This window comes from Typopeltis vanoorti, chromosome 8 (assembly GCF_054136105.1).
Source record: "Typopeltis vanoorti isolate ZY-2024b chromosome 8, IOZ_Tvanoo_1.0, whole genome shotgun sequence".
Taxonomy (NCBI): domain Eukaryota; kingdom Metazoa; phylum Arthropoda; class Arachnida; order Uropygi; family Thelyphonidae; genus Typopeltis; species Typopeltis vanoorti.
This window is the reverse complement of record NC_143556.1, coordinates 72,591,852-72,607,907: the sequence shown is the minus strand read 5'-3', so window position 1 is coordinate 72,607,907 and position 16,056 is coordinate 72,591,852. Positions and strand designations below refer to the sequence as shown.

General features: G+C 35.7%; 1 protein-coding gene across 1 annotated transcript in view; it reads left to right on the top strand.

Annotated features, from left to right (window-relative positions):
• The window catches only part of LOC150104095 (dual specificity protein phosphatase MPK-4-like), a 71,081-nt gene that overhangs the window by 15,299 nt on the left and 39,726 nt on the right, over nucleotides 1-16,056 (top strand). Inside the window, exons 2-3 of the mRNA XM_090396773.1 lie at nucleotides 1,759-1,872; nucleotides 7,127-7,248. Of these exons, the coding sequence (XP_090252899.1) occupies nucleotides 1,759-1,872; nucleotides 7,127-7,248 (236 nt within the window). The remainder of the gene's footprint in view (nucleotides 1-1,758; nucleotides 1,873-7,126; nucleotides 7,249-16,056) is intronic.

The following is a 16,056-nucleotide window of genomic DNA, read 5'->3' as shown; positions in this document are numbered from 1 at the left end:
TGGCAAAATTATCAGTCAATAATTCGATAATTTCTTTCACTGCTGTCACCTTCCTGCCATCCATAATCATTAAAGTTGTGCTTTCATAATCATAAACCTTTTGGCCTACTTGGCTTATTTCCTCTCATAATCTGATTAAACTTTCTTTATTATGCTAATCACTCTTCTGGTTTGTGCTTTGTTCTTCTCATGAGCTTGCTGATCATGTTTCTTCTTGTATTCCTTCCACATTATTTTCTTTTTATGCGGCTTCTTGATGATATTATGTATTCTTATTCTCATTTAATTTTTCCTTCTAACTCCAGGAATGTTTGATTTTCGCTTATTCCAATTTTTTGACTGTTTCCAATGTACTACTGTGTCTTTTCCTTGCAACTTGATACCATGGTATTTCTCCAAGATAAGGTTTGTAATAAATGTGTTCTTTCTAGTTTTGCATATACCTTAACAGAAAATTTCATTGCTTAGCTATTCCCCAGATTGCATGAATACGTACCTCTGCAAGGGATACAACATGGCCACGTTGGTTATGAACATATCCTCTGATGCTATTACCAGTTCCAAATTCACACCTCAGGGTCTCTTTGTCATATGCTGTTTTTGGTCATTATCCCCCACTAGAGGCATGTTATTATTATTATCATTAGCAGACCTCCATGGAGTCAAGAGACTCATTTTCTGACGATGTTCTTGCAATAAACATCAGTTCTCTGCATGAAAGTTTTTTCCTTTTATTTATGAAGCATTCTTTATTGATATGGTCAGCTAGAGCCAAAAACTAACTGATATAATTAATCAAAAAATATTTTGATTGGTACATTTCTTGATCTGGTCATTAAAAAATTAATTCCACTTTAAAATCTTTGAATTGTGAAGGATAAATGGCTTCTAACTATTAAAGAATGCGAGTTACAGATATCAGTTTAATATAAGCATCATCATCGTTAATGATCATTAGGACAGATATGACAACTTCACCATTAGCTAATGTTTGAAGCATATTTCTCTAAACTGTGAAGGAGAAAAGGCATCAAATTAAAAATTAAAAAAAATGAAAATTCTTACAGGTTATAGGCCTGACAAATAGAAATCTCAATTCAAATCTTGTAACAAGAAACATTCAAAAATATACAGTGCTTTAGCTAGCATTACCTACATTAGTATATGACAGCAAAATTTGGGCAATAAATAAAGATAAACAGAGAATAAAAACAAGTGAAATTAGATTTATGAGAAGAACCACAAAATACACATTATTAAACAAAAAGGGAATGAAGATATTTTAAAAGAACTAAAAATAAAAACAGTAGAAGAAAAACTAAACAGATATAAACAAAATTGGATGGAACATGTAAACTGAATGAGTAATACCTGATATCCTAAACAATTAATGAAATATAAACTAGTTGGGAAGAAAGGCTAGGATAAATCTCAAAAGATGCTTTTAGACTAAAAATGAGACTGGAACAGATCATAATGTCTCTATTCATAGTTAGCTTTATGATGATGATTCTTTAAACTGTGATAGAGATCTTATGGTGTGTGTGTGTATATGTATATATATATATATATATATATATATATACATACATACATACAGTAGCATGCTAAAAGACTTGGATAACAGTGACATTACATTGGTTTAATGATCATCATAATTGTAATAATAATCATTATAAACATCATTGATAATTACCATAAAATTACTTTGTAATTTGATTATTATCAAGCTTGTTTTATTTATTTTTTAATTTGCAGTTTTGGAGGTGTTTCTCGCAGTGCTACGATAGTGATTGCATATATCATGCAAAAATATCAACTTTCTTATAAGGATGCATTAATAAAAGTAAAGGAGAAAAGAAGCTGTGTATGGTATGATAATTTTTTAAAATATTATCATTTAAATATGAGTAGAAATATAAAATTTTCTGATAACTGATTATTTCAGATTGTCATTTAATAATTCTGTATTTTATCTAAATTTAGTAAGCTTTAGTGTTCACATGAATAAAATCTCTTCTTTTCTACATTTTGAATCCTGAATCCCATCAGGTATGTTTTCAGTAGGAGGTAAGTTAGCTGGTCTCATACAGAGGTGGCAGGGTTTTTCATCCTGCAAAAGAGGCAAACCAGCCAGTTTACAGACACAACTGCTTAACTGTAAATCAAACAAACAAACCACCAGCATGAATATCTGTGAAACCCTTTCTAGATAAGCTGTTAATATTTTTGAAATTTATTGTATTATTAGTATACATGAGTGTTTACTTAATATTGATTAAAGTTTACTTTAAATACTCATTGTATTTCCTTTACTGAAATTTACCTTAAATAATTTACTTAGACTTTTTTCTTTTTTTTCTCAAATTTATGCTTGCATAAATATGCATAGAACACCCCTTAACGAATGTACACGTAGATTTCTGTGGTTAAGCAGTTCTGTAGGAAGTTTTTGGTATTGAGCCTACATTGTAATATAAGGAGTTTATTAAAAATAAACAGTTAAAACCTGATAAGTTTCCTGTGTCGTAAGACTTACATCATTAGGGGTAGTTATACATAAAAGTTTTGCAAAACAAAAGCCTATTATCAATTAATTACACATATTAGATGTTTTTGATAACCTCACAACTGTTAAATAAATTGATAAACCAGAATACAAATGATCAATTCGTTACTGTATGCATGTTGGAACATTGCTGGTTGTTGCTATCATGCACTGTGGTGTCGCACGTGATACCACAGAGCATGATATGAAAGCAGACAGTGCAATAAAAATCGAGGCTTAATTTTACATCAAGTATGGTGTCTGCTTTCATCAAAAATTCTGCTAGTTCCATTTCTCCATTCAGGCTTCTTATGTTGATTGTACCGATCAGGATTTGTTCCAGTAGCTGACTTTTTGCTACTGGAACAAGGGTCTCCCACTGTTTTGCCCTGGCTCCCTAGCTAAAACAGTGGGAGACCCTTGTTTAACCGGGCAGTGCTCCAGCCGGCATGAAATTCTGTCATGTTGTACCATCATTTACATTGTGGTTTAAGCCAATAAGAATACAATTTGGTTGGCTAAATCTCAAATTGCCAGCCCATCCTCGTTCATTCAGTATCCAGGCACCTAACAGGGTACACCACGAGAAGGTGAGGATTGGACATGAGGTCCGAATCCCTGGTTGGTTCTTCACATTCCTTTAAAGGCTATGTGGAGGTCTCTTCTCAGTTATACAGTTTTGACCCTTAAATAGACAGCAGAAAATAGCAAATCTGGTATAGTATAAATTTAGATGAACTGAATAATTTAAATTTTATAAATAAGAGAACTAAACTGTATACAAGATAGTGTTCAAACTAATTTTAACTTATGGATCTGAAAGCTAGATTAGAAATAAAGCACTTGATTAAATATTGGAGGAGTAAACAGATAGCATCAGTGACAATATCATATTAAAAATGAGGATATCAAGAAAGAAACTGACATTGTTAGTATTCTGGAATGTGTTCAAATATTCAGGTATTCAAATGATGTGGTTTCTTAAATAATGAAAAAAATAGGAAAGGTTAGCAAAAGAAGAGTTCTTTGCAGGATGGTAGGGAAAAAAAAAGACTAAGAGGAAGATCAATATCTTGATGGATTGATACTGTAAAAAAAGCACCTTAGAAGCGTGTGATAATATTGGAGTCTTGACAGATAATTTTGAGGAAAATTGTTGATAAGGAAGGTAGTACTGAATGAAAAAGTTAGATCATTATTATCATAAATATCCTGTACACCTCCCTGAGGGTACATGTCAGGAATTTGATGATGATGATGATCTTTTCAGTGAGATACTCATTTTCATCTTGACCAACATTAGTGTTAATTCCTGTTTCATATTTTCTGTACACTCTTGTATTTTTGATTAATCTGAAGACATCACCCTTGACAGTAATTTCTTCTTTTGTGTGCATTCTCTTCTCTTGAATTCTTGCCTATTTTTTATGTTAGAACATGTGCTGGTAAGCACTAGTCCATGCCTTGAATAGAAATTTAGTAAATGCTTGTTTATTATATATCCTATCCTTTTCTTCAAATTTTACTAAGTTATTGTTCAGTGTGTATGATTGATAAACTTGTTTTCTACTTTGCTACTTATGTCTCTAATAATAACTTTTTTTTTTCTTCTTCTTTATAACGGCTGCCTTGTCTAATAACTTGTGAAATTCCTCCGCTTCTTACCTTCTCAAAAGGTAACTGTTTTATAGTTATCAGCAACTATAGGTGACTACAGCTTTAAATTTATAACTGTTGCCCACAGTTGATGGAATTTGATGTGCAGAGGTAATTAACTAATTAAATCACAACAAATTATGCTGTTTATCTTATGAATTGCTGATCTTACGAATAATAATTAATTAAACCACAAAAATTCTGAAGTTAGTGTTTACACATCAACTGCAACATTAGTATTGATAAACTGATGTATCGTTGGGATAGGTGCATCAGTAAATTAGGAGAATTTGCGAAGTACTAGTGCATGTTCACTTATTTCTTGGTGTATAATTTCAACTTCCTATTATTAAACATCTTTGAGAAAAAAATGTATCTTACTTTTCAGAAATTTCTCATATAAAAAAAGTAGTGGCCCTAGCCATGAGGCTCTCCACTAGTGATCCTCATTCTCCTGGATTCTACCACGACCATATAACTGCTCTGTGGTATCTGTCAGTCACTCCCTATCCACATACACACATTCCTCCCCATATAATGAAGGGACTATTGTTCATATGTGTGGGAGAAGTTCTTTTCTCAGCAGATACCCTTTGTAGGTCAAGGGATTCAACTGTTATTGACCTTTTCTTTATATATATATATATTATATATATATATATATCTGGTCCACACACACACACAAAGGCCACAAGATCAATAGCACACTAATGCCATGTGTGGGCAAGAGGAAGAATCTGTTCACATGCTTTTTTGCTTGAGCAGCTGATGGTTGTAATCTTTGGGGAAGGCAGAATGGGGGGAGACTGTTCCAAAGGACAGAAGTAAATGGAATGAAAGAGGAAGGCAGTGAAGTTGGTTCAATGAGTTTTAATGCGGAATGTGAAAGGTGTTGGTTAGCAGTGGCTCTTGTTTTAATGATTTTGGAGGAGGTGGAGGAATAATAGTGGCCAATTCAGCAGACAGAACTGTTCATTTAAATATCTGTAGAAGAGGCACCAGGCAGAAACTGAACATTATGAGAGGGATTGAAGTGGGTCTGTGAAAGAGATAATTAATTAGCTAATTGCCCTCTTCTGGATAGAATTGAGCAATCTTAGAGAGGATTTTGCACCACCCAAATATGGGAACAATATTCCATGGTTATACCATATTTTTTGGCAAAAGAAAGTATACCATATTTTTTGGCAGCTGCAGAAGCTATAGTTGAAATATTGTTGTACCAGGAAAGATCAGAAGTGTAAGTCAGTCTAAGAAGAGAAAAATGATCATGTTTGGATATCTCAGTATTACTGAAGGTAAGTGGGGACAGATGTGAGCTCTTTCTTGCAAGAGATCAGACAGAACTGAGTTTTGGTGGCATTGAAGTTTACAAGGTTGTCCTTACCCCACTAGGATATAGCTAGGAGATCTGAGTTCAGGTCCCTGGTTATAGTAGATCTTTAGGATTCTAATACTTGGGCACTAACAGGTTTGTCGAATGAAAAGGAGGAATGAAGTATGTTGTCATCAGCAAAGCTATGGATAGGATTGGAAGTCTGTGAGAGCAGGTTGTTTATATATAAGAGGGAGAGAGTAGGTGAAAGATCAGAACCCTGGGGTACTCCTGCAATGGTGGGGAAATCTGAGGAAAGTAAGCTGCCCACCATGACACGTAGTGAGCGACCAGTGAGAAAATTGGCGATCCAGTTGCAGAGTTGGAAGGCAGACCATAAGATGGCAATTTGTTGAGTAGGCTCTTGTGAAATGTTGAGGCAACCATGTAAATTTCTCCATGACTTGAGTCCATAGATGGGTTGTGAAAGCAAGATCACCTGTAGATTACGAGAGGTGTAATACTGCTGGTCTCTGATTAGTTGGTATGTCTCTAGATGTTCAAGAGTTGCTTGTTTATGACTTTCCCCATAATTTTTGAGAGAACAGAAGTGAGAGCAGTTGGGTGGTAGTTCGTTGGTTAAGGTTTATCACCTTTCTTTGGGATGGGCTGGATATGAACTTGTTTCCATGTTGTCTGGTAGATGCCAGTTGAATAGGATAGATTGAAGAGGCTATACAAGAAAAGTGTTAGTTCTAGGGCACAGTTTTTTAATACAATAAGTGGGATACCTTCAGGATCAGATGCCTTATTTGTGTTCAGGTTGTTAAGGATTCTTCAGATTTCTTTTTGTCAGAAGACTATGGGAGACATGAAGGGAGCCATTCTTTGTTGAGTGGAGGGAACTTTGTCCAGGTCATCAGTGCTAGAATTTGAAGAGAAGATGATTTAAGTAAGTTGGCCTTGTCTTTTGGTGAGGTGACTATAGTAACATCTGTTTGTGAGAGTGGTGGACAGAAGTTGTGTCCAATAGCGATCATATCTGCAATATACTTTTCTTTTGTTGTTTTAAGTCCCTTGACAGTTTTCACATCATTAGACCAAAATGCAGGGCAGGATTATAAAAGAATGAAAGAGAAGAAAGTTAAATGCTTCAGGCCATATCATTCAGCTGATTTCAACAATTTATTCCTTAACTTCTTGTATCTATTTTTATTTTTTAAAAAAATCTTATATTTAAAAAGTAGAAAGTAGGAGGTTGGTTGGCTGCAGTTTAGAAGCAACACTACTTGGCTAACATTGTTTTGATTATTAAGAATATCAATCTGAAATATTAGCAATCCTTTAATATTAGTAACAGCAGTACCACTACTTCTTAAAAATGTCAGTAAAATAATCGCTTTAAAATTGTATCTGACCTATTTCGGCATTACTTGGTTAACTTTCTCACATGTGAGAAGCTTTTTCTATTGGAGTTAGTTTATAGTATGTTGTATATACTGTTTACTTTTTGACAATAGCTTTGATACACATGTTTATGTATATTGGATAATTCAGATAGTGCATTACCATATTTATTTATTTATTTATTTTTATTTTTTAAAAAGTCCCAATGATGGTTTTGTGCTCCAGTTACTTCTTTACACTACTATGAAATGGAGAATCGAACCCAGTAATCTCCAGTATCGTTTATTTATACTGAAACAATTGCGTGAAAGAATTGAAAAAGGTAATTTGTCATAGCATATTTAAATACTTAATTATGATTATTGTTATTATTATTGCATGGGCACCTCGATGCAGTCCTAAGATTCTTTGTAACAACATCAATCATACTTTGTCTTGAGTCCATTAACAGATGAAGCACTCACAACTGACTCAGGCAACCCATTCTATTCATTCACCACTCTCCAAGCAAAAAATCTAGTCCTCATGCCCTTGCTAACTACACTCTTACCCAACTTCCAAGGATGACCTCTTGTTCTGCTCCTGTCTAGCCAAGTGCTAAAACATTTGGAGAGACTGCTGCTGGAAAGGAGAGTAATGAGTGTAGAGAATTAATCAGAGCAAATGAGAAGCTATGTGTGAGAGAGAGTGGGAGAGTAAGGAAGGAGAGATCAAAGTTGTGTTTATGAATGAAGAAGTGGGTAGCATGAGTGTAGAGAATGAGAGAACAGGTGTGCAAGGCAAACAGGAAAATGAAAAGACTCACGGTGGAGAGGGGAACATAACATGAAAAAAGATAGATGCTTCAAGAAGATTTGAATGCACGTGTAGACAAAAAGAGGATGACCTAGGATGTAGGGGAGAACATTTGGATTTGAAGAAGGTTCTGGGATGAGTAAAGAGAAAAAGAAATGGTTCAAGGAAAGTAGGGAGAAGTCACATCTAATTAGTGGTATCAGTGAAACTTGTTATAGATTCAGAAATGAGCTACTATGTCTGTATACAAATGCTAGAAGTATCAGAAACAAGGGAAATGAAATGGTTGTGTTAATTGAGTTCGTTCACTCAAAAAAGTTGGATTAAGTGAGACATGGTTAGATTCCTATTCCTGATAGGAATAGAGATGGAAGGTATGATGCATTTCACGAAGTTAGAAATGGTAAAAAAAGGGAGGTGGAGTGCTATTGATGATAGAGAAAGAGTTATGTACATGCAATGTGCAGATGCAAGGGGAAATAGTGGTAGTATTTTTGAGTAAGTATGGTTGAGATAAAGGTGAAGAGAATGAAATACTTTGATTGGATGTTGCTGCTGTAGACCTGATAATGTGGATGGTAGTGATCATGAAATGTATAATCAAATTAGCCAAGCAAATAAGAAAAAGGTGATCATTATATTGCCATATTTAATTATGGCAATATAGACTGGGATGATGAGATAGCAATTGGAAGTAAAAATGAGTTTCTTGAGTTTTTGATTGGGCAACTACCTCAGGCAGTATATAACAGAGGGCACACACAAGGATTTGAGGGTTTTAGATTTGATTATCTCATCAGAGGATGTTATAAATGAGGTGTCAAATACCCTCCACTTGGTGAAAGTGACCATGAAGAGATTACCTGGGTGGTTGTCAGCAGTTTGAGAGCCTCTGTGAAGAGGGGTATATGTGAAACTGCAAGACTGGTGATTATGAGAAGTTCAGGAGACTGCTTGCAGTTGTAGCATGGAATGAGGAGTTGGGTGGAAAAGATATGATTATTATGTGACACCTCTGAGGAGTCCAAGGACTCACCGAAGGGAGAGCACCCAATCCACAACTCTCTGTCTCTCCACCACTCAATCCATCAACTACAGTGAACCACATCATCTACACCAGCACCTACTGTCCACCACCACTAGTATTTTCACAGACAATGCAGGATTCGAACCCACAGCCTTTTGACTGGAGAGCAGATATGCTAACCACTCATCCAACCAGGCTGGCAATCAACCCTGTTTGGTGATATTCAAGAACTATCTAGTAGAAGCAATGTCTAAATGTATTCCAATCATCAGAAGATTAAACAAGTAGCTGCATGCAATACAGAAAAAAAAAAGGCATTGAGGAGGCAATATAAGAGGAGTGGTAGTAATCAATTCTGTGAGGAATGCAAAGAACAGACAAGGAGGATGACTCAGTAAGGGTAGCAAAAGTTCAGTATGAGCAGTTAGCTAATGAAGCCAAAAAAATTCCTAGGGAGTTCTTTTAATATGTAGCCAACAAAAAAAAAGAAATGATTATGATAGGATTGCATGATTTGAGAAAATGATATAAGAACAACTTCTGTGGAGAATATAGTTGAGATATTTAATGAGCAGTTCATAAAGGTCTTTCATCCTTGTGAATGTGACATCATGGAGAGTTTGAGAGCAGTGGATGATGAGGAGGAGAGACTGACTGCAAATGAGGAAGAGGTATATGGGAAATTAAGCAAACTTGATATTAATAAGGCTGTGTGACTTGATATATATCACAGTGTATTTTGAAGGAATGTGCCAGGAAGTTGACATCTACCTTGACATCTTTGTTTAATATGAGTCTTACATTGGGTCAGGTTCCATAAAAGTGAAAGGAAGGCAAGATCGTGCTACTTCATAAAGGAGGGAACAGAATTCAAGCATCAAATTATAGGCCAATCTGTGTGTCAGGTGTTGTGGTTAATGTTGGAAAGGATGTTGAGAATCAGGATACAGAATTGGGTTGAAAAACAGTGGTATTATCTTTGATGGACAACATGGATTTGCTAAAGAGAGGTCATGTTTTGGTAATCTACTTATTACAATAAAGTGACAGCAGCAATTGACATGGGAGTGGATACACATTAGTATACTTCGACTTTTGCAAAGGCTTTTGTTAGATTACCAATGATGTTGATAGTCAAACTAGAGCAATCTCTAATCCAATGCACTATTAAACTAATGCATTGGATTGGAGATTGTCTGTCTGATAGGTATCAATAAGTTGTGTATGGGGGGGGGGGGCAATATCCCAGAAGAGGAAAGTCACTAGTGGTGTGCCACAGGGGGTATGTTTTACCATTGCTGTTTAACCTGCATGTTATTGATATTAGGGAGAAGATTTGGATGGGGATATACAGCTGTTTACAGATGATGCCAAGTTGGGAAAAACTATGAGTAGTAGAGCAGGTGTTGTGACCTTACAAGACTTGAATAGGCTCAGTGAATGGGCATAGGAGTGGGGATGCCAGTTCAATATTGCCAAATGTAAAGTTTTAAAATTTGGAAAACAAAGATGGGATGTAGAATTTATGTTTTGGTGGGGATATATTGTTGGGGACAGAGGAAATAAGAGATCTTGGAGTGATGGTGGATAAGGATCTAAAATTTAGAGGACACATTGCCAAAATTGTGAACACAACACAACGAATTCTGGGAATGGTGCAGAGGACACTGACTTGTAAGAAGATTTTGGTTCCATTGTATAAGGCTCTGATTAGGCCACATATGGACTACTATGCACAGATTTGGTCACCTGGTTTTTAAAAGGATGAAGAGATGTTGGAGAGGGTCCAGAGGCTATTGACAAAATAGTTTCTGATCTCTCTAATTTTGTGAAGAAAGGTTGAGATGATGCAATTTGCAGAGTCTAGTGGATAGTATGAAGAGCTGTGATATGATAGAGACATGCAAGGTGGTAAGGGGTTGCTATAAGATTAAAGTTGAAGAGTTTTTCATAAAATGGTGGGAGAACAAGAGGTCATCCCTGGATGCTCTATAAGGAAGATTTGAGCAAAGGAATGAGAAGCATGTTTTTTTTTTGCATGGACAGCTGTGAATGATTGGGATGCATTGCCTGAGAGTCTCTGTAGATAATTTGAATGTTGGAAGTTTTTTCCTCACTTGGACTATAATAAATTTAGTTTAATCCTTTATCCAAGTGTAAGCAAACAAAGTTTGCACCTGAGGTATCTTCAGGACTGAGGCAACTCATGGTAAAGGCAGACCAAGCTCTTATCACTCCTTGTCTCAGTATCTCTCATAATGCAAAGCACATCTCCTTGCAGACATGTGATGCTATGCATTAAGTGAAGGGCCACTACCCAGACCGGTTTCGACCTTTATTAAGGTCTCATCAGTGGGAGCCAGACCCAGAAGTGATAATACTAAGGCAGAAGCAATGGAGAAGTCATATTTACCGATACAAGTTGCCAAAAGGTGTACCACTTTATTATTAAATTACTCTGGATTTAGAGAAAGATGGAAGTTTTTTCCCCACTTGGTTAGACTATAATAAGTTTAGTTTAATCCTTTATCCAAGTGTAAGCAAACAAAGTTTGTGCCTGAAGTATCTTCAGGACTGACGTAATGCGTGGTAAAGGCGGGATAAATTCGGATCATTTGCCTTAGCATCCCAACCACGAGTTGCCCCAGTCCTGAAAATACTTCAGGCGCAAACTTTGTTTACTGACACTTGGATAAAGGTTTAAACCAAATATATAATTGGTAGCATAGCCAAGTGAAAAAACTTCCACCAACTATCTCTAATCCAGAGAATTTTAGTAATAAGGTGTTGACATCTTTTGGCAACTGGTATATGCTGATATGACTTCTGCATTACTTCAACTTTAGTATCACGACCTCTGGGTCTGGCTCCCATTCACGAGACCTCGATGAAGGTTGAAACCAGTCTGGATAGTGACGCTTCCCTTAATGCATATACATGTCTGCAAGGGGATGTGCTTTACATTATGGGATACTAAGCCAGTGATCAGAACTTATCTCGCCTTTACCACGAGTTGCCTCAGTTCTGAAGATACTTCAGGCACAAACTTTGTTTGCTTACACTTGGATAAAGGATTCAACTAAATTTATTATAGTCTAACCAAGTGGAAATTTAATAACAGAGTGGTACACCTTTTGGCGACTCATATAGGTAAATATGACTTCTCGATTGCCTTAGTATCACCACTTCTGGGTCTGGCTCCTACTGATGAGCCCTCGGTAAAGGTCGAAACTGGTCTGGGTAGTGGCACTTCCCTTAATGCATAGCATTATACATGTCTGCAAGGAGATGTGCTTTGCATTATGGGAGATAGTGAGACAAGCAGTGATGAGAGCGTGGTCCGCTTTTACCACTAGTTGCCTTAGTTCTGTAGATACTTCAGGCGCAAACTTTGTTTGCTTACACTTGGATAAAGGATTAAACTAAATTTATTATAATTTGAATGTGTTTAAGGCATGGTATGACAAAAAGGACTTATGAGATGAGTCTGTGACTCTGTGGGGATCTTAATATAATATTTCCCCTTCATCTGTCTGGAAAAGGGGTGATATGATAGTAACTTGAATGTTTCTATCATATTGTCCATTTTTCCTCCTATTAATGAACTTTTGCAATCCAGAAACTCTCAATCTATCCTCATAGTGAACATTCCGCAGACCACTCACCATCTTGGTTACCACTCATCACTTTGGATCCTCTCTACTACTTTCTCATCTCTAAGAAACCCAAGTGACCAGACCTGAACACAGTAATCCAGATGTGGTCATATTAAGGCTCTATAAAGAGGAATGATAACTCTCTTATCTCTGCTTGTTAGTGTTTTCTTCAATAACCAAGTAATCCTGTGAGCTACCCTGGTTACTTTAGCAATATGCCTCTAAACTTCAATTCTCTACTTACTACCCCCAAATCCCTGGAGGTAGTAATAAATAGAGAATTTATCAATCAATTTTCTGGCATACAGTTCCCTCAGTGTGATACACAGCTTGTAATATTTGTATCTCAAAATGCATAACTTTACATGTTTCCACATTAAGTTGACATCCATTATGTTTCTAACACTCATTCATTTGTATGCTTTCAGTATATGATATCCTCAACAGCCTTCTGTAATACCACATCTCAAAAACAACTATCCTTTTTTCATCTAACTTCTTTAGGTTCCAAGTCTCACATCCATAAGTCGCTGTTGGTAAAACGATTGCATCCAAAATCCTCAACTTTGTTCCCATAGAGATAGATCCATCATTCCAGATTTTGGACAAGTCTCTGACTGTTGTTTCAGCCATTCCTAATCTTCTTCTGAAGTCTTCTGAACAGCAATTCTTCACAATAATAATGGATCCCAGGTACTCAAACTTGCTGACTTCCTCAATTCTTTCTCCATTAAGGTACACTTGTTTCTCAAGAGCTTTCCTGTTTGCTCATGATGCTAAATTAGGCAGAGCAATATTTAATGTAGAGATCCTGCAGGATGAACTAAACAGACTGGTTCATTATCAATAATTATAGACACACTGCTATGTTAGAGACCTTACTTTAATTATGTTAAAATAAAATTTGACATTTTAACCTTTCTGATCATCTTCAGGAATATGTACACTCAGCCCACTGTAGTCCATACCAATGTGGCCTGTGTGTATACACAGGCCACATTGGTATGTACTACAGTGGGCTGAGAATAACTGCTGGTCATAGCTTGATCTCTGGTGAAAAAAATTAATAATAATAATCAACTACAATAAAAATAAAATAGAAAAAATAAATAAAAAATAAAAATCCATAATTATATTGGCAAAACTACATCAGCAGTTATTAGTTTCCTATATTCTTGTTATTTTAAATTTCTGTTTGTTGTCTAAGCGTTAGGATAATGATACAAATTGGAAGGAGCAGCATATCACTGGACTTGGGCAACTACTGTTTGATTAATGATATTGGGAATCTTTTGAGAGAAATATTTGGGATGATGCTAAATTAGGCATCGCAACATTTAATGTGGGTACCAAAAGAAAAGAGATTTTCTTTTGGTATCCATTATGTGGGTTATTCTTGCTTGAAAAGTTGTTGGTTTTCTTCTTTTTCCAGATGCTGGGTTAGATGTTATTCAAATCCTTGGGGATTTTAGGCCATCAATTTTTGTTGAGATTTGTTTGGTTGATAAGCATTTAATAAGGCTTCCTTGAATTTACATTCATACCATATTTTGGTCTGATGTAAGTACTTGGTGCATTTCCATTCAATCTAGTGGCATGTTTCAAGTGCATGGTCAGAAAGACCTGCATTTCTGTCATGAAGTACTTGGTGTCATTTATGTTTTTCTTTTGTAAACACACACATCACCAATTACATACACAAAGACTCATATCATCACCATACACAGAAACTAGCACTCTCACATACAGAGCATCTCAGAGCTCTGAGCAGGCTCTAAAAATGAAGTTGAAAAAAAAAAAAAAAAAAAAAAAAAAAACGACTTCAAATAAGAAGACATTCTGTAGAATCCTTTAAAAATAAAAAATACTGCAGTAAGGCCATAGCCATCATAATACATTAATACTGTTGTTGGGCTAATGATATTTTAAATTATTTTTTTTTTAATTTTAAATATATATATATATATATATTTAAAATCTCTAGAACGAGCAGACATCAAACTTTTCCCGAATGGGCAGTGGTCTTGCACTGAACAGTAATGTTGACCTGATGAAGTTTCTTGCCACAGTCTTTTGCACACAACATCACATATGGACATACATTCATGACTTGCCTGGTAAGTGGATTTGTAGAATTACTTCAAAATCCTTTTTATATCAGTTCAAATGCATCCACCACCTTTTTACCAGTTTCTGGAACTGTTTATGGCATGCATATGTATCGTCTTAGAACAGATCCTATCAATATTCTTGCTAGAATTTTCTTTACATGATGGCTGGAAGTCCAGAACAACACTACAGTTTCTGCCACACTTGAACGGTACTGTTTGACTCATCTGCACACCCACATATATGAAATGCAGTAGGTTGATCTCTTGCTTTGTGAACCACTAAAGTCAATCAGTGTTGCACAGTTCAGTCCCAATGATTCTGTTAGTTTCTTATTGCAGTACTCTATGCTTGTGCATCATACTAAACAATGACTTGAATTATTGAATCATTTGAGAGAATCTAAGTATTTGTATTTCTGACCACTCTCTAATAGGATCCCAGTTAGAATAGAGATTATCATCCTAGCAGTTGAAACTTTAAACACAGTAAGAGAAGACATTACTTGCTTTGAACTCATAAAACCATTGCTTTCAGTTGCAGGCTCAGACATAAATACACATTCGTGTTAATATCTTGTGCTGGTTAATATTGGCTAATAAAATCAAACTTGAGAGATTCAAGGATATTCAACTAGTGCTTCTGTAGCAGAGTTGGGCAGATGGTGCATCATGTGACCTTTGGTCAAAAAAACAAAACAAAAAAAACAGGATTTGATTCTATTCACCGATGTGAGGAATGTCATCTTTTAGTATAATAGCTTTTTCCAACCAAAAATGAGTTAGCCAGCCTCATGTGAAGCTGGCAGGATATGTCATCTCAAATAACTTGTTTTTTTTGTCCCTTGAACAGAACAAACTGGCCTGAAAGCATGCAATGATCAGATAATTCCAGTAGCAAGGCTTATACGTTGGTCATACATAACTGGTAATTAGTTTACGGAATTAACAACGCATATAAAGTACATTAATTAAAGGTAACTTTAATAAATAACTTCTATATTTCAGCAACGTCACGTTGCCATCTTCAGGAACATAAAGATATGGTATGTGCACGCAGGCACTAACAAAAGCAAAATCTATTTTGCTTTTGTTAGTGCCTGCCAGATCAACTAATTCACCTTCAGTTGAAAAGTGTCTCTAAAAGTGATAAGAAACTGCTTGGGTAACCTACTGGAATGGGAGGGGGGGGGAGCTGACCCAAGAGCTGCTTCTGCACCATACAGCATTGTTTTGGAAATAATTGGCTTCCATCATCCTCCACTTTTTCCTCTAAGCATATGTAAGAAGCTGCTGGTTAACATCTGTTTGCAGTCCAACTTTATACCCACCAAACTACAGTTACTTCCTCTTTCATTCCATTTAGAACAGTCTTGTAGACCTTTTATTAATACAGCTTTAATGTTTTTGAAGAAGCAAAAACAGGTCATAGTAACATTATTCAAAATTTATATTAATGTTATATATTTATTATTGGTGATCACTTCTTTTAAAATGTGTTATCAACACATTTTAACAAAATAGTAAACATGTATTTTTTACCT